This window comes from Anas acuta, chromosome 3 (assembly GCF_963932015.1).
Source record: "Anas acuta chromosome 3, bAnaAcu1.1, whole genome shotgun sequence".
Lineage (NCBI taxonomy): Eukaryota > Metazoa > Chordata > Aves > Anseriformes > Anatidae > Anas > Anas acuta.
The window spans coordinates 52,442,957-52,470,629 of record NC_088981.1 but is presented as its reverse complement, the minus strand read 5'-3'; the positions used below and the strand labels follow the sequence as shown (position 1 = coordinate 52,470,629).

Sequence of the window (27,673 nt, the reverse complement as noted above, 5' to 3'; positions counted from 1 at the left end):
TTCATCTCTGAGAGGATATTTCCAGTAAATGGGGTTTTTCAGTTTATACTTAAGAATGAATGTTGAGATGACTCAAAAACTTCATGGTAAATTGCAACTGAACGTTAAAAATTTAATTTGGCAAGGATTCTGCATGTTCATTGTGTTTTAGTATGAAAATCAGTAGCTGTCTGAAGAGGTGATCAGAAATTCTTCAGTAAGGAAAGGTCAAGGAATATAGCAAAAGTTACTTTTGTAAATACATTGGAACATAACTAGTCTCAGACAGAGCTGGTAAGTTTTGTCTTCTGTATGAAACTGGAACTGGAGCAATATTTGTCATGCCTATTGGCAGTAATAAACAGGTTTCTCTGTGAAAAGAATTAGCTCTGTTCACTTCAGGACAGGAGGTCAGGATATCTAGAGGATGATCGCAGTTTTGCATATTCCACCTTGTGTGATTCTGGTCATATCCCTTAATCACTGCCTCTCACCATTAAAAAATATTATATGCAAAACTGTTGTAAAGTTTAATTTATTGCTTGCGAATGCTTTGAAATACACAGAAATACATTTTTTTTAGAAATCAACCTTTCCTCCCAGTATTTTAAATTAAAACCAAAGTTTTAAAAGGCCATTATAATGAGCAATTATAACCTTTTGCTTATCAAACACCTGAATTGATCCCTGAATACTACAATTGAATTTGAAGTTTGATCATTTGGAATGTGTTTTGGTTCTAGCTCAACTAAATGTGCATAAGTCCATTTTAGCATGAATTCTGTAACGATTACCCATGTGCAATTCTGTAATCATTGCCCATGAGAAAAGCAAGCATTTTTGTGGATTAAAGTCAAATTACCGGGAAAACATTGAATTTTAAATCTGCAATCACGTTATTTGTAAGAGAAATTTGATGACCACTCATTGTACTACAAAAATAGTTAATTCCTGTTAGCATAAATAAGCAAAGCAATTTCCTAATAATATCTGGTTTAGTTTCTACTTCTAATCTTTGGAAGGTGGTCTCATGTGGCATATTCTTCATTTAAGATCATCAGCCATGGTCTGTCTCCTCACACAGCAGAGGAGGGGCCAAGCCCCTATTCACACTCCCAACTATATGAGCTTGAAGAATTAAAGATAATTCACTTCCATTTAAGGTATTATTTTTATACAAGTCAACATATTTATCTTTTAAAACAGAGAAAGAGAGAGAAAGAGAGAGTGATTGTAACATCTATCTTTATTTCACATTCTGAAACCTCTACAGAGCTTGCAAAACATTCATTTCAGATATTTTTTAAACTGGTATCTGACCGCCAAACTGATTAGGCATAAAACAACCTGTGTTTTTAATCCCCCTAATCTGGGGGACATAAAAAATATTTTGATATCCAGTGCAGATTTCAGGAAGAAAAAAATACAGTACATTTAAGCTTCCCTTTCTACATTGATTACTAAATATAGTATAATACAAGCAATAATATGCTGTGGAAAGTTCTACTATAATGTAATGTGCATTTATAAACTGGAAGTAAAAAATCACTTGTCTAAAATGATTTATCTCAAGGAATGAGCAGTTTTGGCCTCCTGGGTACACACCAAGTTGTCTCTGGGCCAAGTTGTCTCTTCAAACAGTCCACCAAACTCAGTAAAGAAAGGGAGCAGGCTTAAACTGCTGCTTGTAGGCATGTCAGAATAGGTGGCTTCATTTATTCTAGTTCCAGCACACTGTAAAAGTACTTGTGAATGCAATGAAGTTCACCAGACTTGATAAAACTGTAAATTAAAAAATATTATTAAAAAGAACAAAATAACACAACTTTCTTTCTCCATAGGACTATTGTTTTAAGTCCATAGTCTGCGATCAGACAAATGCAGTTTTACAGTCTTATCAGTAAGTCTTCAGTGTACTAGAACCCATAGTGTCTGCAGTGAAACTCTGTAAACGCTGTTAAGTGGTTTTCTTCTAGCAATAACATGCATCCCTCTAGAAGGGAAAATGTTGCACGCTAAAAATAAAGCAACAAAAAACAGTCAGTACATAAATGCAAAATAATTTGATTTTACAATAAGTAATAATTGTAGCTTATAATAACTAATGCTTGCAAGCTCAATGTAGCAATATTTGCAAGTGGAAAGGTATGGAGCTGGAAGATTGCAGTAGTGGTGCTGCTTGAGGGATGCTGAACTCTGTAGAGAGATGCATGCTGCTAGATACCAAAAGCCTGCAAAGTAAAATATGAAACATTTTGCTTGTTCTAGAAAGCTGCTGAATCCTCGTCCCTCCCAGAGGAAAGATGAGGACTCAGGCTCTCTACTGAAGCACAGGAGCGAACTACTCATATTCAGGGGTTCTGCAACTGGTAGTTGCCCAACACTTTTAGGAATAAAAGGCTTATTTCTAAGCAAGAAGAAGGACTGTTCTTCTACTTATGGAAATTCTTTTCCCTTTATTTGAGCATGAAATACTTATCAAGAAACAGATATAATAAAACCTAAATCAGTCCCGATCTGTCTGTGCTATTTCTAAATCCTGAACTTCTCACATTGGTGCAATTAGTCTCTACTAAACCAGAGGTTAGCTTGACATAATACATGTATTAACAGTCAAGTTAACCTTAAGTAAATATTCCATCTTTATCTTTATATTCTAGCTAATTGTACAATCCCAGTATTCATCTATAGATGTCTAAATTTCTGTGTTAGTGAAATACATTTCAGTGAATAACTTGCCAGGAAGAATCGAACTATGGTAAAATTTGAGAAATACAATTTGAAATAAGGAAATGAGCAATCCCATAGCAAAACAGGTAACTTAATTAAAAATAAATAAATAAAATTAAAAAGTTATCATTCATGAAATGCTTATCTTGATAACCAGAACTAGAAAATGAAATATCAGGATTTCTGCTGTCATACAATCTTACTGGTTTTTAAAATGTTAAAATGACTATGTGTTCTGCAGGCTGCAGGCAGAAAAATCTTTATAATTGTTGCCAAGCATTTGCTATGCTGTTTGAAACTTCTTTTTACATGAAACATAGTATATCTCACCCATGCTGTGGGGAATTTCATACAAACAGCCCTAATATAGAGTGTTTTAAGGTCCTTTACAATCAGCAGAACAGGATACCTATTATCACAGACTGGACTGTGATGTCAAATCTCCTATGGGGTCTTTGTATAAGGTTTCTTCCTTAGAAGCTGTTCTGAGGTTACAGCAAGAATTTGGTTAATAGGAGGTTTTCACTGAAAGTTTAATATCCTTGGAAAAATACATAGAACCAGAACATGTGTTTTGTTTATTTGTTTGTTTGTTTGTTTTTTGTCTGTTTGTTTGTTTGTTTGTTTTAAAAAAAAAAAGAACAGAATAGTGACATTTGCAGAAATCTGTATGAGTAATTCCTAGAATCATATTTCTTGAAGAAATTATCTTTTTTTTTTCTTTCTTTCTTTCCTTTTTTTTTTTTCTTAAGTGCAGCAACATTTTGTTTTCTATAAAGAAAAAGATACAATGGTTACATTACAGAGATAGAAATACGTAAGCATGTTGTAAGGCAGTAAATCAGAGCTGGCAGCGCAAAGATGAGTGATTCCTTGGACAGTGGGACATAGTGCTCTAAGAAATCAGCACTACCCGCCTCCTGGCAATGTACGTCCCCTCTGCAATGTGTCACAGCAGCTGGAGACTTCTTAGAGATCTTCAGCATGCACAAAAAATGAGACATTTGTGGTTCTTCCTAAAATGTCCATGTGTATTTGCAACAAGGACCTGGCTCAAGAGTCTGGGAATGCTTTTATGATGGTTTCATAGGCAGGAGGAGGGGTTTGTGTGGAGTGGCAGATGCGGAGGCTGTTGTTAGACCAGTGGAATTCAGGTCGACTTAAGCTGTTGGTGGTGCTTCCCACAAAGGTTGTGGTTGTGTTGGTGGGAGTGAGGGTGATCAGTTGACTGTTCGTCTCCACAGGGAGGGGAGGGCACTGCAGAAAAGGGTGGAAGGTGGACCCACGGAAGCTTGACTTCCTAGGGAACGAGTTGGCTTGCTCCAAGGAGGCTTGCCGCTGGAATGTGAGGCTGGCCAGGCTGAGGTTGCTCCGACGTTCACAGCTGCTGTTACGGTAAAATCCAGTCCTGCCAGTAGTTTGGCTGTGGGAGGCAGGTCTGGACCGACGACTGAAAGCTGAAGAGCTCCCCTGGGAAATGTGAGCACTAGCTCTGCGACGGGACAAACAAGTGAACAAGGCCCAGATTATCCCTCCAATCACCAGTCCAATCACCATGGACACTGTGAAGGCGATTGTTATCTGTTCTGAAATACAGCAAAAATACACAGCAGAGTTAATTCATTAGTCCTGAAAAAATATCCCTGCTTGAAGATGATTTGAATATCGCAGCCTCCTTAAAAGATGAGCACTCCCTAAGATTTTTGTGTCTAACACATGAACCTTACAGCATAAACACAGCAAGTCATACTGTCATAGTATCATAAAATCATAGAATGTCTTGGGTTGGAAGGGACCTTAAAGATCATCTAGTTCCAACCCCCTTCCATCTAGGCAGGAACACCACCCACTAGATCTAGGTTGCTCAGGACCTCATCATCTAACCTGGTCTTGAACACCTCCAGGGATGGGGCATCCACAACCTCTCTGGGCAACCTGTTCCAGTGCCTCACCACCATCATTGTGAATAGCTTCCTCCTAACCTGTAATGTAAATCTCCCCTCTTTTAATTTAAGACCTTTTCTCCTCGTCCTGTCATTATCTGATTGAGCAAAAAGTTGTTCTATGTCTTTTTTATAATCCCCCTTTAAGAATTGAAAAGCTGCAATAAGGTCACCCCAGAGCCTTCTCTACTCTGGGCTGAACTAGCACACCTTGGTGCTAGTGGGTGGCCCTCCCCTGAACCCTTTCTGAAGAGATCAACATCCTCCTTTTTCCGTGCTATATGGTATTTTTTTTCTTTAATTTGCTTAATTCAACAACATTCAGAAAGTAGACTGCATTTCCTACCAGTCTTTGGTAGGAAAAATTGTAGTCTGTCTCAGAAATGGCCACCCACTAGCACCAAGGTGTGCCGTAAAACCATCAAACATTTGTTTCTGTGAACACTATAAAGTATGGATTAATGAAGACTTGATGACTTTTTTATAGATATTTATATTCTACATGTACATGTTTGCTAACTAACCTATTACAACTGAGATGTAGCTTCTGCCATGTTCTTAATGGATTAAGCCTTGTATTTATTACAACATGAGAACACGTCCCAGCCTTTTACTGCTGAGTAAAAGAGACTTTAAATCCTCTTAGTAATTAATGTGAATTACCATATCCTAAATGATTTAGGTCAGAGATAACCGTTAGCAATACTAAGTCCCTTAAATATTTCCCATCCCCCACAACTAATTTGAAGATGCATTAATCTGCCATTAGGAAAAGTACATTTCTAGCTCTTTCATACTTGTTTTCAAGCATTAAGAGATCAGAAAATAAAAAAGCATGACTAGGATCATTTTCTCCCCCACATGGTTTCACCAGGTAGAAGAATAAGAATTTTTCCTCATATATTTCTAAGAATAGGCTAGTTGCTTCAGAAAACTTGTCATTTACAACTCAGTACCAGCTTTTTTTGGTGTACCAAAAATTTAGACATATCTTTTTGATCCTGGATGAGGCCTCAAATGAATGCAAAACCTTTATATATTTCCTAAAAATACAAATAGGGATTGGATCACAAACAAGATGAAACTGTGTTGACTACCAGTGGAGCAAAGAGGAAATGAGTGAAAAAGTGCCATATAAATGTTTGAAATATTTATTCTGTTTGCGTTGTTGTCTGTGTTATGTTATGATGTTTGTGAAACATTCCTGTTAAAAAGGTAATTGGAAAGGAATAAGGAAAGGAATTCCTTATCTACCTTCTTTTCACCCTTCAGTGAAGGATTTAAGACAGAGTAACATTATCACATATTATTGACATCATTGTGAATTTCCTACCTAACTTTATTTGCTCCGTATTTTTCAGGAAAGATATGGAGAAAAATTCAGGAGGCCCAGAAAATTTAAGTTCTAATTAAGCCACTGGTATTTCGGATGTCTATAGAATCCTATTGTTACTTGCTCATAACCTCTACTTTCAGAGAGGTGTCTGACCACTACACTTTGCAAAAGGCAGAATAAAGTAAAGTCTGGGGGCATAAAGCTTTGGATATTGTTGCAGAGCACAGCTTGCTGTTAGGAACAGTTTATTGTCCCTCAGATCAGAGATGGACCAGACTTGACCCGAAATACAATTTTTTTTCTTTAAGCCCTCATTTTTTACAACTAAGAAACTCTTGATTGGGTATTCTGCAGCCAAAGGTCAATTGTCTGGTCTGCTTTCTGCAGGAACCCACAGGCAGCAGCATCCTGCACTGCAACTCTGGACCACAGATCAGAGCCCTGTCACCATCAGTGGCCTTCTGATAAATGCATAATGATTCTGCCCTTTATAAAATCATCAAATCATCTTCAGAGACACAGCAGGCCTTAGTGTGCCACTTTTTTTTTTTTTTTTTTTTTTGGTCAGGAGCAGGCTATTATGATGTTTTAATGTGTTTAACACCTTCTGTTACTGCAAATTCCTCCTCCTACTGGGAGGAAGAGAGAGACAGATTTTGGTGGCCTTCAGTGAATAGAGCCAAAGAGTTGTCCTAATGACAGCCCTGTGCAAGGGCCTGAGCTTCTGTATGAATGCCCCTACTCCCATCCTTCCATGGCCATGAGTAGAGCAAGAGCTAACCCTTTCTTAGGTTGATTTATTTCACATCTTGACTAGAATGCTAGATACATTGTTATATTTTGAGACTGACAAGGAATACCCCAGGCACAGGGAGCTGTGCTGCTTCCTAGCAACCCCACTCCTGCTTGGTATCTTGACTCCAGCATGGAGGTAGAGAAGGGGTCCTCTATAGGACTCAGCATCCTCCAGTGTAAGCAGAAACACAGCAAGCTGCGCCAGCATACCTGACTCTGGGGCTGCTGTGCACCATGGTGAGAGTTTGTCTTTGCATCCCTCTAGGCATAATTTTCACCACCTGCATGATCAAATTGGCATTTCACACTGTTAAAAGCAGATGAAGGAATTGACAAAAGTATCGAGTGTAGCTCTTCAGTCCTTCCCACGTGCTCTTCCCCTGTGCTGGAGGTACAGCACAAACAATTATCCCTTTTCATAATGTCCTCATTTACTTTAACTTCTTTGATTCTTTTATTTTTCTACCTCTGTATTTGAATGCAAAAATAGAGGGTCAAATTATTCCCTGGGGAAACTCAGCTGGGTTGGCACTGATTATTGCTATCCCCATGCAGTTCCCCATATGCTCTCATTTCAGTTTGTACCCACATTTAATCCTTCTGGTTCCTATTATAGAAATATCACTAGACCCATGAGTTACAGGTACTTTATTCTTTCTGTTCCCAGACTCTCCCTGACATCAGTGGGAACTGTGGGGGCACACTAATAAGCCAAAGTTACTTTTTGTTGACTCCCTGCAGAGGATGAATTTCACTGAAATGTAATTCAGGTCTAAAAACTTACACTGAAGAATTGTAAATCTATGCCCATTGATTTCCTCTTTAGAACGTCCAGTGATCACAGCCCTGAGGTGCATTGGAGAAAATACTACAAAACAGAGGAAAAGATCAAAGGCAGAGAGGGACTTGCTGCACCTGGGATTTTGAGGGGAACAGCTGGCTTTCACAGAGTTGTTTTTCTCTTCCTTAATCGGGGCAGTGCCAGGACAGAACAAGCCTTTCAAGAAAGTCAGAGCAATACTACCAGGATGTATCTCCTATGGAGCCATTATAATACCCTATAGCTTGCTGAGAGCTATGCAAGTCATTCTGTCAGCTGCTTTTTAGAAGAAAAAGGAGAAAAAAAGGGGGGGATGAGGTAGGAATGCTGACAATAGTTCCTTTGGTGCTGGTCCCCTAAATATGTTTTGAGATGTATGTTTCTCAGGCTGCTCACACTTTCCACTTTATTTGCTTATGTTACTATTGAAAAGATTGGGTACATCATCTCACCAATTTTACCAACTTTGACCCATAACACCTGACCTCTAATACCAGCTGAGATGAAGAATAAAGGTTTTGTTTGTTTGTTTTGTTTTTTGTTTTGTTTTAAGAACAAGAAAAGACAGACTTTGAGGTACAAAGCCAGAAATAAAAGGATATAAAGAAATAAACATAACACAAGCCTGCTGCATGTTTAACAATTAAATATCTGAGCTACATCACTTTTCTTATCTGTGGTCCTTCCAACAAGTCCATGTCAAAATGTGGAAGGTTTGGAACCCACATTAACTCCCATGTCTCCTAGAGGTTACCCTTGATCTGAATGCCAAGCTAACATGTATCTATCAGCCCAACTTTTGTCCATATTGGGCAACTCCTGAATTCCTTCTGTTCTCTCCTCATGAATTTCTACATGCAGAATCAAAGGCAGTACTACAGATTTGCAAGGCTTTTTTTTTTTCTCTCTCTTTTTTTTTTTTCCTTTTTCCTTTTCCATTTCTATACAGTGCAAGATTTTTCTATGCAAAGTTTTTTTCTTGGTTGTTGTAGCTGGCTTTAAGCCTTTTTATAAAATTCCACGAGATGTATGTATGAAGTGTTATTATATAGTATACATCCTGTCAAGACGACAGTCTAACACTCTGTAGAACCACACAAGAAATTTGGACATGTTATTAGTAAAAATAATAGACTGTCTGGTAAGGTACTTTTCCTAGTTATGGCCCTGAAACAAGTTCTTTCCATCCAATTTGGGCATCAGTAGCAAGGCCAGCCAAAGAGGGCTTATACCAATCTGTAAATCTTCTGAGAAGGTATACCTTGGGGTATACTTCACCAAAAATTAACATAATCCCTACTTTGACTTGTAAGTCCCTGGATCAGCCAAACTCTTCAGGAAATAAATTTTCTTTTCATGATGGAGGATCCTGCCTCTACCATGGAGCTTAACAGGATCCTTGCATGTGTACTCAGGTCAATATCTTATTTCTGTGAGGCTTTCATTTTCCTTTCATTTTCATGAACCACAACAGATAGCAAGACATCCCTTTGAATTTAAAACACATTTGCATTGAGGATTTTGCTCGACTAAAATGTAAGAATTTTCCCAAGATTAATTTTCTCTTGTCATTATCTCTGTCTGCATAAAGGCTGGAGCAACATGCTGCTCCTTGAACTCAGGAAATCCCCTGGACTTGCATATTTCCTATAGCCTTATGATCTATTAACCAGTGTGAAAAGTTAAGGCTGACACAAGATTTTCCTTACCCTGCAAGGAAATACACATTTGCAAATTTTTCAACTGGACAAATACATGAAGGTTTAAGTAGTATCTTTCAAAATCATGAAAATAGCATTTTCAGTGAGAGCTTCCAAGGGTAAAAATCATGATGGGGGTGGGGAGAGGGAGCAAAAAGAATTGTATGCAGGGAACAGAGAAGTAGAAAAGCATCATTTAGCCAGGCTGTGTACGTATGACTTGAATCTGAACTGCATCATTGCCAACAATAACTAATAAAGAACCAGCCAGCCTTCTTAACATCTGTTCTCCTCATGCTGTCACTAAGCACAAGGACGTAGAAAACACCCCTACAGTGAGATGATGCCTATACAATTGATATCTAGTAGATGTCTAGTAGATCATTAATTTCTAGAAGATGACTTACAAATATTGCAATCTACTTTATGTTTTGGGGCTATTAATATTTTGATGTTGTTGCTTTATTAAAGCTGAAATAATTAAGTAGCTTTATCTCAAAGTTATGATACATGGTAAGGTAGTTTGTCAGTCAAGTATGGCATTGTTCTGATCCAAACTCAGGTTTTTATAGAGATGCTTTACTCATACTCTGTTAGTGCAAGATCCTTCCTATTTACTTCAAAAACTGAGAGTAGTTTTCCCATTTGCTTTTTCTTCCACCTACTTAAAACTAGGATGAAGCATTTTATATGACATGCAAACTTTATTTTACGGGGACATCAGCAAGCTTGTTTACAGAACATATCACATACAAGCTGCTTGATTTCAACTCTGTAAGAAATTATAGAATCATAGAATCATAGAATCGTAGAATCATAGAATCATAGAATGGCTTGGGTTGGAAGGGACCTCAAAGATCATCTAGTTCCAACATCCCCAACATTGGCAGGGATCCCATGTTGGCTCCATGTTGATCAAGTTATCCAGAACCCCCACCAACCTGGCTTTAAACACCTTTAGCGACAGAGCATCCACAACCTCTCTGGGAAACCTGGTCCAATACCTTGCTGGTACTCAGAGGGTGCTCTGAGTAAAGAATTTCTTCCCGATATCTAACATAAATTTCTCCTCTTTTAGTTTAAAACCATTCTCCTTTGTCCTATCACTATCTGCATGTGTAAAAACACTCTCCATCTAAGCCCCCTTTAAGTATCAGAAGACTACAGTGAGGTATCCCCAGAGCTCTGTTTTCCAAGCTGAACATCCCCAGCTTTCTCAGGCTGTCTTCACAGAAGAGGTGCCCCAGCTCTCTGATCAACTTCATGGCCTTCCTGCTCTGCTAGAGCAGGTCCACATCCTTCTTGTGCTGGGGGCCCCAGATCTGTATGTAGTACTCCAAGTGAGGCCTCACAAGATGCAGAGCAGAGGGGGACAATCCCCTTCTTCAACCTGCTGGCCTCTCTGTTGATGCAGTGACATGAGATGCCTGACTGCCATTGAAGAATGGCAAGACACAAAGTATTTGTTGAGCACCTCAGCCTCCTCCACGTCTATTGTTACCATTACTCCTTTCTCATTTATCTGAAGGGGTACAGTCTCCTTGGCCTTTCTTTTTTGACCCATGTAACTACAGAATTCTTTCCTGTTATTCTTTGAATCCATCATCAATTTCTCATTCACTATTCCTAAAGCATCTGGTAGTTCTCTCTTTAGAAGTTGAGAGCACTGACTTTGCTCTTTGCCAGGTATATATTCCTTGAGATCAAATATTCAACCAGGGGGTAGGTGCTGCAGCCCAGAAAGCCACCAGTCTTAAACTCTTTCATGACTTTATTTGCACTGGTGAGCACTGCATCCAGTAACACTTCTCCTCTGATCGGTTTGTCAATTTCTGGCCCAGGAAGCTATCCTCAACACACTCCAGGAGTTTTCTGGATTGCTTGCAGCCTGCTACGCTGCTTTCCCAGCAGACATCCAGGTGTCTGAAATCCCCCATCAGGATGAGCGTGTGAGCATCGTGCTTCTTGTAGCTGAAGCAGGAAGGCCTCAGCAACAGGGTTCCCTTGATCAGGCAGCCTGTAATATACCCCAACCATACAGAGTCCTTTTTGGTCCAGTCCTTAACTTTTACTCCCAGGCTGTCAACCTGTTTGTGGTTGTTTCTGAGGTAGCTCTTTGCAATGTATCCACTCCTTAACATAGGGGGAAACATCCTTATCTCTCCTTTCCTCTCTGTTATGAAAAGCTTGTAGCCCTCAATTACAGTGCTGCAGTTGTGTGATTTGTCCCACCACACTTCTGTGATACCAATTAGGTCATGGTTTTGTGAGCATGCTGTGGTTTCCAACTCCTGCTCATTTTCCATTATACGTGCATTGGTATAGAGACACTTCAGCTGAGTTAATGGCTGCATCACCTTTTTAGAGGAGCCCTCCCTAATTTCTCTGAGACAATTCACAGGTATTTTCTTGTTTCTTAGTAAAGTGTCAATGTTTCTTGGTTCTTCTCTGTCCCTCAGAAGTGACAAAGAAGTGACAAACATGAAAAGTATCAGAACATACTACCATGTTGTATGGTGGTAATGAGATATTTTTACATTTTCCATCTAAACAGGAGAATTCTAAATTTTGTTCCATTTAAATTCTTTCCATCTCACATTTTTATGAACTCTTTCCTTTATGCCATGCCACATGCCAGTGACTCAAAACTTGTCCAAATAAGTAAGCAGTTCCCCTACATGCACACATGCTTATACAAACACGCACTGCTTTGCCCCTTGAGGTGAAAGACCTTGACAACTGGCAGAGACAAAAAACAGTGTAAAGATTTACAAACCAGAATGGGAATACATTCCTGGCTATTGCACAGCTTAGCGTTGAGCACCAGCTAGTGTATTTAGGTATGAATTGCACTTACTTATGAATGACAAATCTAGTAACCTGACTAGTAAGAATGGTTGAGATACTGTTTTACTGGAGTCTTGGTGAATTTTGAAGTGAGGTTCATCACAATCAACAGTGCATGTTTGTAACTTAGTCCAATTTGTGCAAAACCAAACAGCAGTAGCCAAGATCTGTCAAAATTTTAACAAATTCATAGAATCTTCCTGCAGCTATAGTAAATCACAGAATAGTAGCATGACTTGGGTTGGAAGGGACCTTAAAGATGGTCTAGTTCCAGCCTCCCTGCCACAGGTTGACACCTCCTACTAGACCAGGTTGCTCAAAGCCTCATCCAACCTGATCTTGAACACCTTTTGGGATGGGGCATCTACAGCTTCTCTGGGCAACCTGTCTCAACAACTTCTGAGTAAAGAACTTCCCCCTAAAATAAAATCTAAACCACATCTCCCTTAGATTAAAACCATTCCCTTTTGTCTTATCACTAGCTGCCTATGAAAAAAGTCACTCTCCATCTTTTTTGTAAGCCCCCTTTAAATGTACAGATGTAAGCTGGAGAGGCTGCAGCTATTCCTCCTCGTGCATCCCAAGCAGTGTGTAGAAAGGGAAAATACCCTACACCCAAACAGCCACCACTTTTTCCCAGCACAGAAGGTCTCAACTGACTTGAAGTACCGAAGATTTTATACTGGCTCTAGGAACTCTAAGACTTAACTTGAGGCTGAGGCTGACAGTAGAAGCCAACTCCTGTGCTGCTGTTGTCATGCTGAGTTCAGAAAAAAACAATTTCCCTGTAACTGACAAGTGTTGACATTACTATCTTCCTTATCGTTGTCACTAATTGTATTAGCAAACCAGCCGCTCATTAATCATTTGTAGGCAGCCCATGATTCAGCTGGGTGGGCGAATCACTTGCTTTGTGAAAGCAGCCAGCTGTGATCTTAGTCATGGCAAACGCTAAGAAAGGTCACACAGCACTTGTGATAAGACGGAGAGAATAATTGTCTACAGTACAAGGTGATTCAGGTAACTGTGGCATCCAGAAAGCAACCAGATGAAGATAGGTGTAGGAAACAGAATTTGCTGGGGCAGAAGGGGGAGGGGGATAAAAAAGCTGAAAGGCAGACTGTGTGGGACACAAGAACTAATAAAACAAGATAGTTAGGCTGTCAGAATGTCAGAAATGTCATCTTGTGCTATCACTAGATCCTTTTCTACAGCAATTAAAAGCAATTCTCCCACTTTTATTAAATGAACTGTTGCTGCAAATAAAGTTTCTATGTCTGCTACAGATCAGGTAAAAAAGTACCGGGTTTAAAATAAAGCAAAGGAAATTCAGATTTAAAATTCAAAATGTGTTTCTATTGATGAGGACATCTAAGAACCATTCCATGTGGGTAACACATGTACACACATTAAAGATTCTAAAAATATATATTAATCAAGGTTTTTTATAATGTAGTCAATCCTGTCTTGGAAAAACAAAACAACAAAAGTAATATAGATGACAGCTCAAGGCCCATACAGATGCAATTTTTGTGCAGTTTCTAAAATATTCTTTGAGAAGTTAAGATAAGTTCCAGAAGTGTCTGAAAATTTATTAAGTAAACGACAAGGAAAAAAATTGCATAGTCCATGTCCTTGGATTAATCCCCCTTTTGAACTGCAGAAGGAACAGCAGTTTACTAGTAGGTTTATTTCTCAAATGTTCCACCAACGTAGGAACAAGATTGCCCTCTGCTGGAAATTCATGGTGGAAATCTAAACAGTACATAAAATACCTTACTCAAAATAGGGTGTCAGAAAACCTAAACAATGAGCATATGATGAAGGGTAAAGGAGAACTTAATAGTATCTGAAAACTCAGACTCCAAATTATGCTGACATAGCACTTTAGAACTAGCATTTTGCAGAGGCATTGAAAGTGGGGTACACTGTGGCACAACAGAAATAAATACATGTATTTATTAGTCTAGTGAAGTACAGTTTGTACAGATTTTCTTTGCAAATATATGTATTTATTGTGAAACATGATTAACATGATGTTAATTCTGTTCTTAAATTCCTCTTTCTTGCTACCCAGCCATGTCCAGAATGAACTCCCTGCATTAGAGGACATCTTCTTTGTTTACTAATACCATCATTCATTATGATAAAAATCCAGAACAGTGGGATATGCTATCTCAAAATCCTATAAACCGACTCAGAGGTAATAATAGTCCATTGATCTTACTGGCAGTTGAGTTTTACTGGAATTATAAATAAAGAGTAGCTGTAATAATCAGAAGGAAACATCTAAGATGGAGATGTCAGCATGTTTAATTTCATACCTTTGTACAACTTCATACCTGTTTGTACAACAAACTATATAAAACAAAGATTTCTTTGTGCAGAGATAGAAACTTTGTTGCTGTGTGGTTTCATTATAATTCTTAATGCATTACAAAGATAGTAATGTAATTGTGATGCTTTTTGCTTGTGCAGCAAACAGTCCTCTGGCAAGACATTCTTATCAGCCTCACAAAACCAGAGCACAGGCCAAAGCTATATGTCCTCTGCATAAAACTAAGCTAAACAGTAAAACACAATTTGCCAGAGTGCAATATGATTTTATAGTTATTATGTAATTGATAAGATTATTTTACTGATCCTGAGAATAAAATCTTTTCCTATATGGTCAGAGCATGGCTGACTAGAGTGATATCCTAATATTATAAGGACAATTTATTGAAATTCCTAAAATTAAGGAAGTAAATCTTAAAGAAAACAAAAGAAAGTTACATTCAAGAAAACAGAAGAAATCAAAAGTTAGTACAAAGTCCTTAACTTTTTTTTTTTTTTCCAAGTTACTGGGAAGTCTGTAGTGTAAGGAATAATTTACAACCATCCCCAGTCCCACCACAGCAGTTCTGCTGCACGTGGTCTGAGACCAAAGAAACACAGTATCAGGACACACTTGTTCTTACTGTGAAAATACACAAAAAGACAAGAAGTGTTCATACTGATAACTTAAGTCTTACTAGAACATAAAGTCAAATATTTTAAAAGGGAGAAAACTCAGAGTGACAAGGTGTGTTCAAAAAAAAAAAAAAAAAAAACAAACAAACAAAAACATAACCACATTTCGGCTTGTCTCATAAATCCTACAAACAGTGTTTCTCAATGCAGAATGTTTTCAAAGTGCTCCAGCGTTTGCTGCTGGGGCATAAGTGTCTCTTTCTGTTGTCAAGAGGCCTTGTTTCTGCTCCTTGTTGCTCAGGGCTGCTCAGCTGCTTCCAGGAGTGTAGGAATCTCCTTTTTACAGTTCCATCTCTTTTAGCTCCATTGTAAATGTCCATCATATATGCTAGTGCTGACAAAATGAAAGAAACAGATACAGCTTCTGCCAAGATGCAGATATGTAGGAAATCTAATGGGGCCCAAAATGGTAAAGCTTCTCAAAAGCAGATCTTTTTCACTCAAAACTCTACTGCCTTTAAGATAGTGACACAGAATATTTTGCTTTCTACTGACAGCTTTAACTTGTGCATTGCTTGTTCAAAAATAGCCTTTAATGAAAATAGTATTTAGTGTTCTATTTGTAGTCTTTTTTTTTTTTTTTTTTTTTTTTTTTTTGATATGTCCATCCTTCTTTAGGTGAAAATGAAGAAAGTTGTACAAAGTTGAAGAATGGAAGGAAGAGGAGCTGTTTGTGAACTTCAATGAATAATAATCTAAAGTATTCAATAAACACATGTTCTAGTAGCAGGAAGAGGGATCTCTATTTAAATAATATTTTCCTACATTTTTCATTACAGAAATACCTGATCTGTATCCAGTAATGCAAAATAAATAAACAAATAAATAAATAAATAAACCTCCTGCTACATTTATCTTCCTTGGGGAAAAAGTATTGCCATGAATATGTAATTTTGAGAATACCTAAATGTGTTCATACGTGGTAGTACTGCACTCTGAACTACAGAGAGGTAACTGCAGAAATTTGAGCTTTATTTCTCCCAGTACTTCCTGTGTGACCATCTGTGCAAACACAAGCTGATAAATGTTGGTATGATTTCTAACTGGAATTATTACTGATCTGGACTTTTAGTCAACTCTTGATGATCCAGGGCAGATGATTCAGGATGGAGATTTGGTGTGCAGTGAGACATTGACGCTTGTCTCACATGAGCCAGCAGTGTCTGGAAGGCTATGCTTGCACTGGACTCTGTTTGCTCCAGGTGCAAGGTCTGGTCCAAGCTTTGCTTACCAGAGACTTCTGCACATCTCAATCAGCTGAGCCATCAATAGTCTCCTTCTTCATTTGTATTTTGCCTGCATTACCCTGGGTAACTGAGAGACGGCATCAATATAAGATAACTTTTAAAACAAAGGGTTTAAAATGAGGAGAGGATGGTTAAATGGTCAAATATCACATAAGCATGTGTTAAGACATCAGATTGGGAATTCAAATGTCTGAGTCAGTGAATTTATTTTCTTCAGCAAATAAAATGACTGAATCAAGTAGAGGCCTCTGTTGAGAAGCAGAAAATGTCTTGGTTGTTTCCTTTAGCAAACACGTACAAAACCCTTAAGAAGTTTTTGCATTGCATTGAACAGTCTGTTTTGTTTGTTTGTTTTCCTTTTCTTTTTCTCTCCCAACTAGCCATTATTTCATAAAAATGTTGTATATATTTGTATTGTTGATGTTTTTATTGAAGCTGTGTAACAAATAAGTGAAGTTACAACTGTCCTGTTTTTCAATACATAAAAATCAAAATCTCCTAACTCTCTTTTTCATTTCCTCAGACAGAAAGGGATTTATTAATCATATTGGAAACAAATCTACTGCATCCCAAGAATGCAGTAGATTACATTTACATTGTTTAAGAGTTTTTAGGAGCACAACCTTGAATTGGCTGTTAAAACTTAAGTATTTTATAGTACACGTACCTTTTATTAAGGCTGTGTAGAAAGTGAAACTTCTGCTTTGAAAAGTAAGAAAATGTTCCATAGTCAGTATGGACTGTAATGTCCGTACTTCATTTATTTATTTATTTTCCCAGTGAAAGGGATAAGGTTATAAAAATCCTACAAAGACAAAAAGGGTCATTCTTGAATCTTGATTTTATTTTGTGCTCTTTTTTTGATCGTGGACATCTCATGCCATCTGCAAACTTCATATTAATCTCCTGTGTAAGGAAGATGACACTACTCACAGCCATTCATTTGGCTCACAAAGATTTTCAGCTCCTGGTTGAATGAGTTACAATCGCAAAATGGGAAATTGAGTATAAAATATAAATAGAGTATTTGCCTCTAACAGTTTTTACAAGAAGAACTGAGACAGTCTCAGCACACCCAGAATTTGCTGAGACTAACACCTCTGAATCGAAATCTTGCAAGGCTCTAACAGTTGAGCATACAGCTTTGTGGGGTTTGTCTTTATCAAAAAGTACACAAGGAAGGTACTTCTTTATGTCTTTGCTGATATCAAGACATTCACTGCCATGTTGGTTGGAAGAAGACATATACATAATTTCCCAAAGATGAGATTTCTGGATTCAGTGGATAAATAAAACATGACTTTCTTGGCAGCTGGCTCATGTGACAACAAGCAGCAGTACACAGTCAATATAGTGGGTGTACCTGCCAAAATGTGTATACACTCTGTGTTTGATTAATTAAATAATAGTATGTAGAAACTTTGCCTCTTCACTCAGCTACCTTAGATCTATATTCTTCCTGCCAAATATAGTTAAGCATTTGATAAATCAGTGGTTGTATAGTGGGGGAAGAGGAAAGGAGGAAAGGAGCAGTAATTAGGAGGCAACAAAACACAGCCTGAGGATGACAGATTCACTTTAAAAGAATAATTTATACACAGGGAAGAAATCGTGATCTGAATAGACAACATGTAAGTATAAGACTGGTCTCTTCTCCTCAGTTTGTTGCTTTTATCCATCTGCAGTAATACTTATTTCTTTGGGTTTGCCAGAAAAATGTCAAGGAAAAAAATCAGTCCCTCATTAATATATACTTTTATCTCTCTGAGAAGCCGGCACATAAGATCTTGGAAAGGATTTACATATTAGCTCCCTGAATGCAAGGACTGATTATTGATATAAAACCTTTTGCTTCAGTAATGCAAGAGATTGTTTCACATGCTTATCAAATCTTTTACTTAACTGATAGCAAAATAAATATCATTATACTAAAATTGTAATAGTGTGGTCAGCCTGAACCTTGTGAAGAATGTATATGATTTATCTAATAAATTCTTATATGGGGTTTATATAAAATGGTAATGGTCCAGTAGTCGATAGAAAACAGTAACTCCAGAATATAACCAGCGAGCCAAAAAATAAAACATGGCATAAGACTAAGAAATAGTTCTGTTTCCTAGAGAAATCATTGTGGGAAGAATATGTTTAGATTTGGTATATGACTTCTGTCCCTGATGAAACAGGGAGAAAGTGTTGGCTTCCTGCAGTAGTCTGGCACCAGCATAAGCATTAGAAGGTACAGCAGAGCATCTCTGGCTTAGCTGCTTTAGGTGCTCTTCAACAACACTGGAAGACAATGAAGCACAAAACCACTGCAATTCCAGTAAAATTGCCACATGAATAAGAAATCTAGCTGAAAATCTGTTATTCAGATAATTTATTCTCAAATAAAGTTGAGGAAAACAGAGACATATCCTGAAGATAAAATGGGGAAGATGAGCAACACCTTCCTTTTTATTACATAACACTTCATAGATTATTTTCTCATTTTTTTTATGGGCATATTCCTTGAGGACTTCACAGAAGGAGCCGGAGACCCCAAGTGTTACAGAGCAAAAGGATTAATTGCTGTCATTGTTGCCGCTGAAGGACTGATGTTCACACCATGCTGTTTGCTATTATTGCTAATGCCTCACCATCACATGATGTACGTTTAAACCCACAACCTTGTTGCCATTTCTCTCAGCATTAGCACTATTTGTATGAAAACTTTGTCCTGTCTGAGTCACTATCCCAGGCTGATCTGCTGATGCCTCATGACACATCCCAAGTCAGCTAAGGCTGTGGTCAGGCTAACCAGAAACAGGAAGATCTGTTAATGACCTTGACCTGGTAGATCCCTCTTTCTTGCAGAGATCTTAACAGCTTTAGCCAGAGGAGAGAGGAGAGGTGGCACATTTGGATCTTCTTTGCCCCAGTAGTCCTCTAGTTACCTGATAATAATGATCATTATCAAATTTGTGTGGACTACTTAAATCAGCTTCTGGCCACTTGAACACTTGAGAAGTATCAGGGGTTTTAGTTATGTGACCTTTTCTACATTTCTATCAGAGGATTTTCATATAGTTTAGTATTTAGTCAACCACAATGAAAGGGAATAAAATAAAATAAAATAAAATAAAATAAAATAAAATAAAATAAAATAAAATAAAATAAAATAAAATAAAATAAAATAAAATAAAATAAAATAAAATAAAATAAAGATTGCCATTAGTCCAGGGAAATCTCTGTTGCTTCCAAAACGATGCAGCATAAATTATTCTGAAACTTCTGGGTGTGGGAGGATGCACAACCCTACAGCCCTTTCCAAGGGGAGAAAAAGAAGCCTGTCTTGGTTCCTGTACAGGTGAAGCTGAGAATTATCAGTGTTACCATTATTTATTCATTTCTGTGTTCTGTGTTCTTGGAGTCTGATTGGGGTCCCACTGTGTGGTGTATGTGATGGACAAAAAATAAAACTGGTTCATGTCATGATGAGCTATATAGGATTTTCACAGTCCTGATTTCTGCAATTTCACCATGCAGATATATTGCAATTATTCTTCATCAGTATGAAAAACTGTCACTCATTGAAATGAAATATTTGGTTAAATGATCTGAAAATAAGACACCACTATTAAATTTCTGGTATCATAATGTTTCACTGAGGAGTTGAGGAAAGACCTTGTAGGCACATTCAATTTAAGACTGATAATAAACAAAACATTAAAAAGATGTAACTAATATTAATGGAGAGATTTCATTGTCTTTCACAGAATTGTTTAAATGTGTCATATTTTATATATGTGTTGTACATCTAGTCCTCAGACAAATGTACTTGAAGAAATATGTGTATTTACAGGGAACATTTACAAAAACAGAATCAGCTTTCTGTCTGATTCTGTCACAGTTTGCCTCAATGTCTTATCTTCACAACTTTCATGCAAAGCAGCACAGGGTGCTTTTCTCTACTTTTTCAAATAGTCACCCAAAATGTGAAAAAAAATTAGCTGTATTATCTTCCAGAAACCCTACTAAAAATCTGTCTCCCATTATGCTTATTTTCAGTAATGTCTTTTGGAGGTGCCACTCTGCTCTAAGTTCAAGCTAATCGTAGGAAAATAAAGCATTTCCAGTTTCTCAGTGAATTTGGGAAGAATCAATGTATATTACTCCATGTTAGGAGAGCTACCTTGGGAGTCTAAATTTGAAATGGATAAAAATTTGGGGCAGCATTGGGCACTTTCTTTGTGGAGGAAGAGGAAGATGCTACGTGTCACCATTACCTTTACTCTGCACAGCTAAGCAAACACTTAACAAGTGTGTTTGCAGATGTGCTATTTGATAGAGCCAGGGAAATCTGCATACACAAGGACTGGTCTGTCCATACCAGACTGTAACAAAGGGCTGTAAACATACTCTACATTTTTTCTGTATTGTAGGCAATATGCAATTATACCATTCACACAAACAACAGAATTTTCTAGTGCAGACAATATTCTACACATATTTTAGAGGAATAATGCTCTAATTAATCTAATTAACCTGATCAATACTTTCTGGGCTGAAAACAGGGGAAAGATTTCAAGGCAATTATTTTCCAACCAGTTTAATTTTTCAGCCATTTAAAGCAAAAATGTTAATAAAAATTTTCTTTTTATTATCTATTAATAAATACATATGTATTTATTATGTATTAGACTACATTTATATTAGGTTGTCCAAGTTCACATGCCACCGACATATACCAGAACCAATCAATGGCATCATTGGATTCCATGCTCAAAACAAGCTCTTTTTTCTACAGTTAGAATATATACTTTGCTTTGAAATGGGACTGAAAGAAAAGCTGCCATTTGCTACTAGAAGTCCTAAGGGTATATCTATGGAAAGATAGCTTTGGAGATGTACAACTTTTACTTTTTCAAATCGTCAGATTGAATAAGTAAAGGAGAAAACATTAGTCAGAAGATGGAGAGTTCGGTAAATAATAAACACACAGTAGGACTCTGGAAAATCTATAACAAACCTGGAAGTTTGAGCCTTTTATTTGATTGGAAACGATAAGTGGGAGAGGTGGATGGAAAGGTTGTTTACAAGCAATCGTCTCTTATACTAACACCATCATGAAATCAGAAATCTGCTCATGAGTTGAGTCTTTTACTGTCACACATCATGTGACAAGTAAAAGTTGCAAGCCCTGAGTGCAAGTCCTAAGCAATAGTTCAGTATTCCTGATAAGCCAGATATGAGGTTCTGAAATTCAAGTCTTAAGTAAACCACAGACTCATTAAGGCAGTGCATGATAGGGTACTGTGGGAAGTCTGAGTGGCAAAGTTGTCACTCTAGACTTAGTCATTGTTTGCCAGAAGGGGGGTTGTAGACTCAGTATGAAGACTGCATTTTCTTTATATGTGTTTGTCTGTGACGTAAGGGAGGCATTAGTACAAACTCCTTGATCTGACTTCTATTCTTTCAGATATGTTCGACTTCACCAAATCAATATGGATTAATCATTCTTCTGGTAACACTTAATGGTACCATTCTACTCATTTCCCTCTCACTCAAGCTGTATTGAAGAGTTTGGCTTTTAGTTTTTATCCTCACTGGTTATTTTTTTCTATTATTTCTATATTGTCTTAACTAACTGGAAAGGAAAAAAAAAAAAAAAAAAAGAAAAAAAGGAAAAAAGTGTCATTAAAGAAATTCAGAACTGACAAAGTCTGCAAAGTCAGCCTACAAGTCTGCAATGCCCAATCTTCCAGGATACATTCTCTCTGGAATTCTCTATTTTATGCTGGTCTTTTCCAGCCATCAGATTAGGAAGAAGCTACTACTGCCAAATCTTCTGTCAGGTGCTCCATGGCTAGCCTAAAATTCTATCTTTGTGTCCACATCTCCAGCAGGGCAGTTAAGGCAGCTCCTGGAGTTTTTACCTGGTGCTGCTCAGGCAAGACCCGAGGGATACTTGTCAAAGAGAGAACAGAGAATGATGTGAGAACACCCAGTAAGTACGCTGGAAATGTCCTGTCACATCAGTCAGAGAGGAAGCCAACAGGCTTAACCAGGTCACCACAATTACCCAAATACTACTTTTCACACGCATAACTTGAATTTGCTACTGTTACTTCTAGTCTAACACTGCTACAGACTGTGAAGGAATGCTGGCATAGAAATCATGTTCCATGGCCACCTAGGTTAGAATTCTCAGTGTTTGAGAGCTGTGCCAATGCTGCCCTTTCACAAGTAGTATTTCAATTCATAAAGAGAATGGCTCGAAGTCCTTAACCACCATTATTGCTAGATCAGTAACACAACACAGTATATTATAATATGCTCATTGATAGGTTGCCCAGAGGTGTTCTGGAGTCTCCCAGTTTGTCGGTCTTCATAACGTGCCTGGACACAGTCCAGGGCAAGCAACTCTGGGTGTCCCTACTTGAGCAGGGGGGTGAAACAGATGATTCCAGAGGCCCCTTTCAATCTCATCCATTCTGTGATTTCGTGAACTATTGTCCATATTTTCCAGCAGAATATATAGATCGATTTCTTTCAAGCAAAAAAATCACATGTTAATAGAGGGAAGACCATTGGGTAAAGACAAGGGAGAGAAAAGGCAAAATTTGGCATTATATTTAAAACCATGAGTGTGTTTGCAGCTTAGCAAAGTCAAGTGATAATGCTTAAATTGACAATACCAGACAGTTCTCAATCTTAAAATGTTGAAAGCCAGCTGGCATACAATATTTTTCCATATACCAGACAAATAACACCCTAGATTCTGATTCAGGGGGGAAAAAATATTGGCTTAATGTTTTTAAGGTATTAAATTGTAATGTTGCATTTCTTAAATAGATACTTGAGTAAAACCAGACTGAAGGATTGTCTAGGGATCCAGGTTTATGCTGATTAATACCTGCTCACACTTTTTCTCTCTGCTGTTGTCGTATTCATCAAACATAATATTTAAATTGAATTTCCTGATCTGAATGTATTTTACCACTTACACTGGAGGAACAGTATTGTCTAAAAGCCATTTATTGTATTTAATTCTGTGTGACTGAAAATGCTTTTAGGAATTACAAGAAATGCACTGCTGGTTGAAATGGAAATATTTTTGCTTCCTCTGTAAACTTACTCATAATGAACTCAATAAAGACTATATTAAACAGTAAAAAATGAGATTAGTAGTTGATGGATGGATACCAAACCCTGAATTTCTCACTGAGCTAATGCCAAAAAAAAAAAAAAAAGCGAATGCAGATTCTCTGTCTACATTCCCATGAGATGCCAATGGTGCTGAAGCTCAGCAGAGGCTGCCTTTAAGTGCTTCTACCTCTGCCAAACTAATGTACTATGGGAAAGCAGAGGTTGCATAGCTTCATAAAAGCTGGCACCTGAAAAAGATGTTCTGCATTCTCCAGTAGCTCAGCCAATTTCTCTGAAAAAAAATCAGGTATGTGTTAGTAGACTGTGCAACCTCTGTAGTAGGGAACAATGGCTAACAAAACAGGAATCAGAATCTCAGGGGCTGCAACAACCTACATGTCTGCCTTTATGCTCGCTACATATTACACAGAAGATATTTGTTCACAATGTCAGGAGTTCTATTATGAAACTCATTAATTTAAACTAGAAGAAAACACTAACACTTTATCATTCCTTTTTTTTTTTTTTTTTTTTTTCCCACAAAACTTCTCCTTCTGTTTTACATTGCTGCATAATTTAGCATTTCAAAAATGTAACAGAATGAAGTTCTGTTAAATTCAAGCTTCACTATTGACTATTCAGGCTTCACTGAATTTAACAGAAGAGTTAAGTGTCCTTGGCCTGCAGGATCTAAAACTAAGCATGCTGTTGACTCTTCAGGCCTCTAAAATGAGTCTGAAAAAAAAAAAAAAAAAGTGCTCTTTTTTTGGGGAGAGTTATTGCTTTGTTTTTATTATTGTGTTAAGGAATCGGTATGAATTGAGATAGAAGATTTAGACTACTTAGGCAATTCACATAGTATGCTTTATGTTACATTATCTTAGATATGTATATATATATATTTTCCTTTTCTTTTCTATGCAGTTTAATCATACAAATTTTTAACATGAGATAGTGGCCTGGGGCAGTTGTAAGATGATTCATGTGTGTAAATTTATGATTTACATAATTAGAGGACAAATTAGTTTGTTCAAAAATAATTCTTAGATGTTTTGTGTGAAGTTACCATTGGAAACCAGACAGCTTTAGAAAACAGGATGCCTGTGTATTTTCCAGAGTAGGGAACCAGTTGTTAGACAATAGGTGGTTCAGGAAATTATAAGAAATTAAATGTCATTATGAATATCTTCTCTTACAATTTTTACAGCACCTATTTTTTCTCCACAAAGTTATTTTCTCTCAGCAAGCTGTTACACACATGCTAAAATTTACATATTGGCTGAGTCCAGGAGAGCTACTGAGAAGTCACCCACACAAGGAAAAGGATCTGCATCTTGGTAATGTATTCATATATGGTGGGTGGCTTAGAAAAACAGTGTAACAGACTGGAAAACATATTCTAGAAAAAAAAAAAAAATAATAATAAAATCATAGTTTCAAACCTGAAATCATAGTTTCAAATATTGCATTCTCATTTAATAAAAATATACATTCAATACTAATAAAATAAAATATAATATAATAAAAATATACATTCAATTTAATAAAAATATACATATTTATACTTATTATGCACAGTTTTATTTTTACCTCATGTATCTCCAAGGATGTTAGCAAATACAGTTCTATCTTTGTAATAGATGTTTTCTTACAGTGAGGTTACATCAGTCATTTAGTTCTGATGCTAACTATATACTGAACTAGATTGTGTCCCTCCCTAATCTAATGTATATGATTAGGAAATCATATAGGAATCTAAAGGAAAGGAAGGGTAAATGTTATTAACTCTTCTAACTGTATCAGAAAATACAAGAACCCAAGAGATTTCTACTTTCCAGGATGGTGTGAGCTCTTTACAAAGTTTTATCTGCTGTTGGAGCACAAGCAAATGGGAGGTAATTAGGGCTAGGGAGGTAATCAGGGCTATTTGTCCCTGGCAAGCCATGTGGGTAATGCTGGTGAGAGGTAATACTGGCCTTTTCAACATTAAGGTGCTCATGAACGTGTTGCTTTGTGTTGTCAAATACAGCCCTTCATATTGAAAGACCAGTGCTTGGCACACTGAGAGGTAAATTAAAGTGTGTAACAGCAGCACCAATGGAGTCAGTTCCATGCTCTGCATGCTGTGAAAATTAAATATTCACTTTTTAAATACCTTTTGTATACTTTTTTTTTTGACTGTTCATGAAAATGGAGAACACTTTGCCCACAATCTGTGTTATAGCTCAGTCTTAGAGTTTTTATAACTTTGCTGTTTCATGTGAATATTTACTTGAGTGTGAAACAATAATTTATCTCAGAATAAAATTAAGTCTGCATTAACAAGGGACAGCAACTTTTACACAAAGATTCTTAAAGTACAGATGAAAGCACTTCCATTTTTTTGTTCTGAAAGAAACATTTTAGCATTATATGAAGTTCCACAATACAAAAATTATAGTTATTCTTCAAAGTCCATCAGACAATAAGAAACTAAACATTAATAACAATATTTTTTTTCTTCAGTTAATCTCTAAGTATTTCTCAAAGATATTCAGTATGATTATCCCACTCTCTAGCCCAAGACACAAAAATGAAATGAGTTGCTCATGGTGTCCCAATAGGAAAATATATGTGTCAGTGCAGGAAACATGTGGCTGGCATTCCACAGACTCCTGCTTCATATACTAAGGAAATCAAGGAACTTCTTTAAATCTTCTTGTAGTGTTATTTTCCACTCTTTTCCCAGGGTGCTTTTATATAGCAAAAGCCCCGTGTTGCTAATGAATATTATATTTTAGCTTTAGATATTTCACAGATTCTTGAAAGGGTCATTAACAATAATGAAAGGCTCTATAACAATAATAAAATAGACATAAATATGATCCACATAATACATGATATGATCCACACTAACAATACCCACTAAATGGTAATACATATTAATGCTAAATATATCTTGATAGAGCATTTTTGAATGGAAATAGTCTCCACAGAGTCTGGATTCCACAGAATCCACAGATCAGGTCACTGAATCTGATTACCTCAAATGAATTTCAATATGAAATATCTTACCAGTACACACTGTATACATATCAGTTAATGCACCATTTCCAGGTCTGGGTGAAGGAAAACAGTCATAATAGAGGATTATCAAAATATTCATTGAGGAATAATTAAGGAAAATCTGATCATGAGACACCCCAAAAATTACTGCTCATTTTACATTCTGGAAGATTAAGAGTGTATTCCAGAGGTTGCAACATGTTTAGTGTTTGCCATTTCTTTTGTCAGAAGATGAAACAAATCATGTCTACTATTTAAGGACATCTATTAAACAGTTGAGAATGTCTTCCTGATCTGAAACACACTGAAGTCAATAGATACCTTTTCACTGACTTCAGTAATGGACTTTGTCAAACAATCAGTTCTGTCCTGGAGGTTTCTGCTGTCTTGATTTGTCAAAAATCATGATAAAACTGATTTTTTTGCTAATAAATATCTGATTTTTTGTTTAGACTGATTTATTGTCTAATAAATATTTGGAAACAACCTTTCACATTGCAAGAAATACTGACAAAATTTATTAATTACCTTTTGTTTCAAACTTAATGCTTGCATTCTCTAGATGTATTTCTTAAGGCAATTAACAGTGAAACTCAGCATCTACTTTAATGATATTCTAGAAAAAGAAACAGAAAGCTTACCCCAAAACTTTGGTGGCCATGTGGTCAGAGAGTAAGTGCTGTTTTTATCCATAACATCCAAATGATAGATACAAAACTATATCTCCACAGTGTAGCAATAAGTTTCTGAATGTTTGAGATTTAGGGGTAGAAGCAATGCTTTTGTGCTGCCAGGGAACTGTTTTGTTTGTCTGAAAGGAAATAGATGTATCACATTTCCTGCTTGTGGACTCAAATTAGCAATCGCTTGCCTTATCTTAGAGCCCCACATAGTTCCTGAGACAGAGGAATAGTTTCCTTCTCGTCATTTCCTCAGCCTGAGTGAATTGACTTAGAACAATACCAAATCTGCTCCTGCCCCAAAACAGTTTGAGCCCCAGAACTGTTGGAGATAGAGAGATGCAAATTCGTTTTTCTACACTTTACTGAATTTTTTGTCTTAAAGACGTTCTTTAAAAAAAATCAGTATTT

General features: G+C 37.0%; 2 protein-coding genes and 1 long non-coding RNA gene across 3 annotated transcripts in view; 1 reads left to right on the top strand and 2 right to left on the bottom strand.

The window, feature by feature from the left end:
- VIP (vasoactive intestinal peptide) overlaps window positions 1-27,357 on the bottom strand; it is a 48,633-nt gene extending 21,276 nt beyond the window's left edge. The window contains exon 1 of the mRNA XM_068677128.1: window positions 27,224-27,357. Coding sequence (XP_068533229.1) covers window positions 27,224-27,243 — 20 coding nt within the window. The 5' untranslated portion in view covers window positions 27,244-27,357. The remainder of the gene's footprint in view (window positions 1-27,223) is intronic.
- On the bottom strand, window positions 1,208-27,473 carry MYCT1 (MYC target 1). The gene is given in 2 exon segments (XM_068677125.1): window positions 1,208-4,295; window positions 27,224-27,473. Coding segments are annotated over 2 exon segments (783 nt in total). The 3' UTR covers window positions 1,208-3,762.
- On the top strand, window positions 12,652-18,201 carry LOC137854105 (uncharacterized). The gene is made up of 3 exons (XR_011094956.1): window positions 12,652-13,170; window positions 14,228-14,353; window positions 15,781-18,201. It is a non-coding gene; the product is annotated as an uncharacterized lncRNA (long non-coding RNA).
- Window positions 27,474-27,673: the final 200 nt, after the last annotated feature.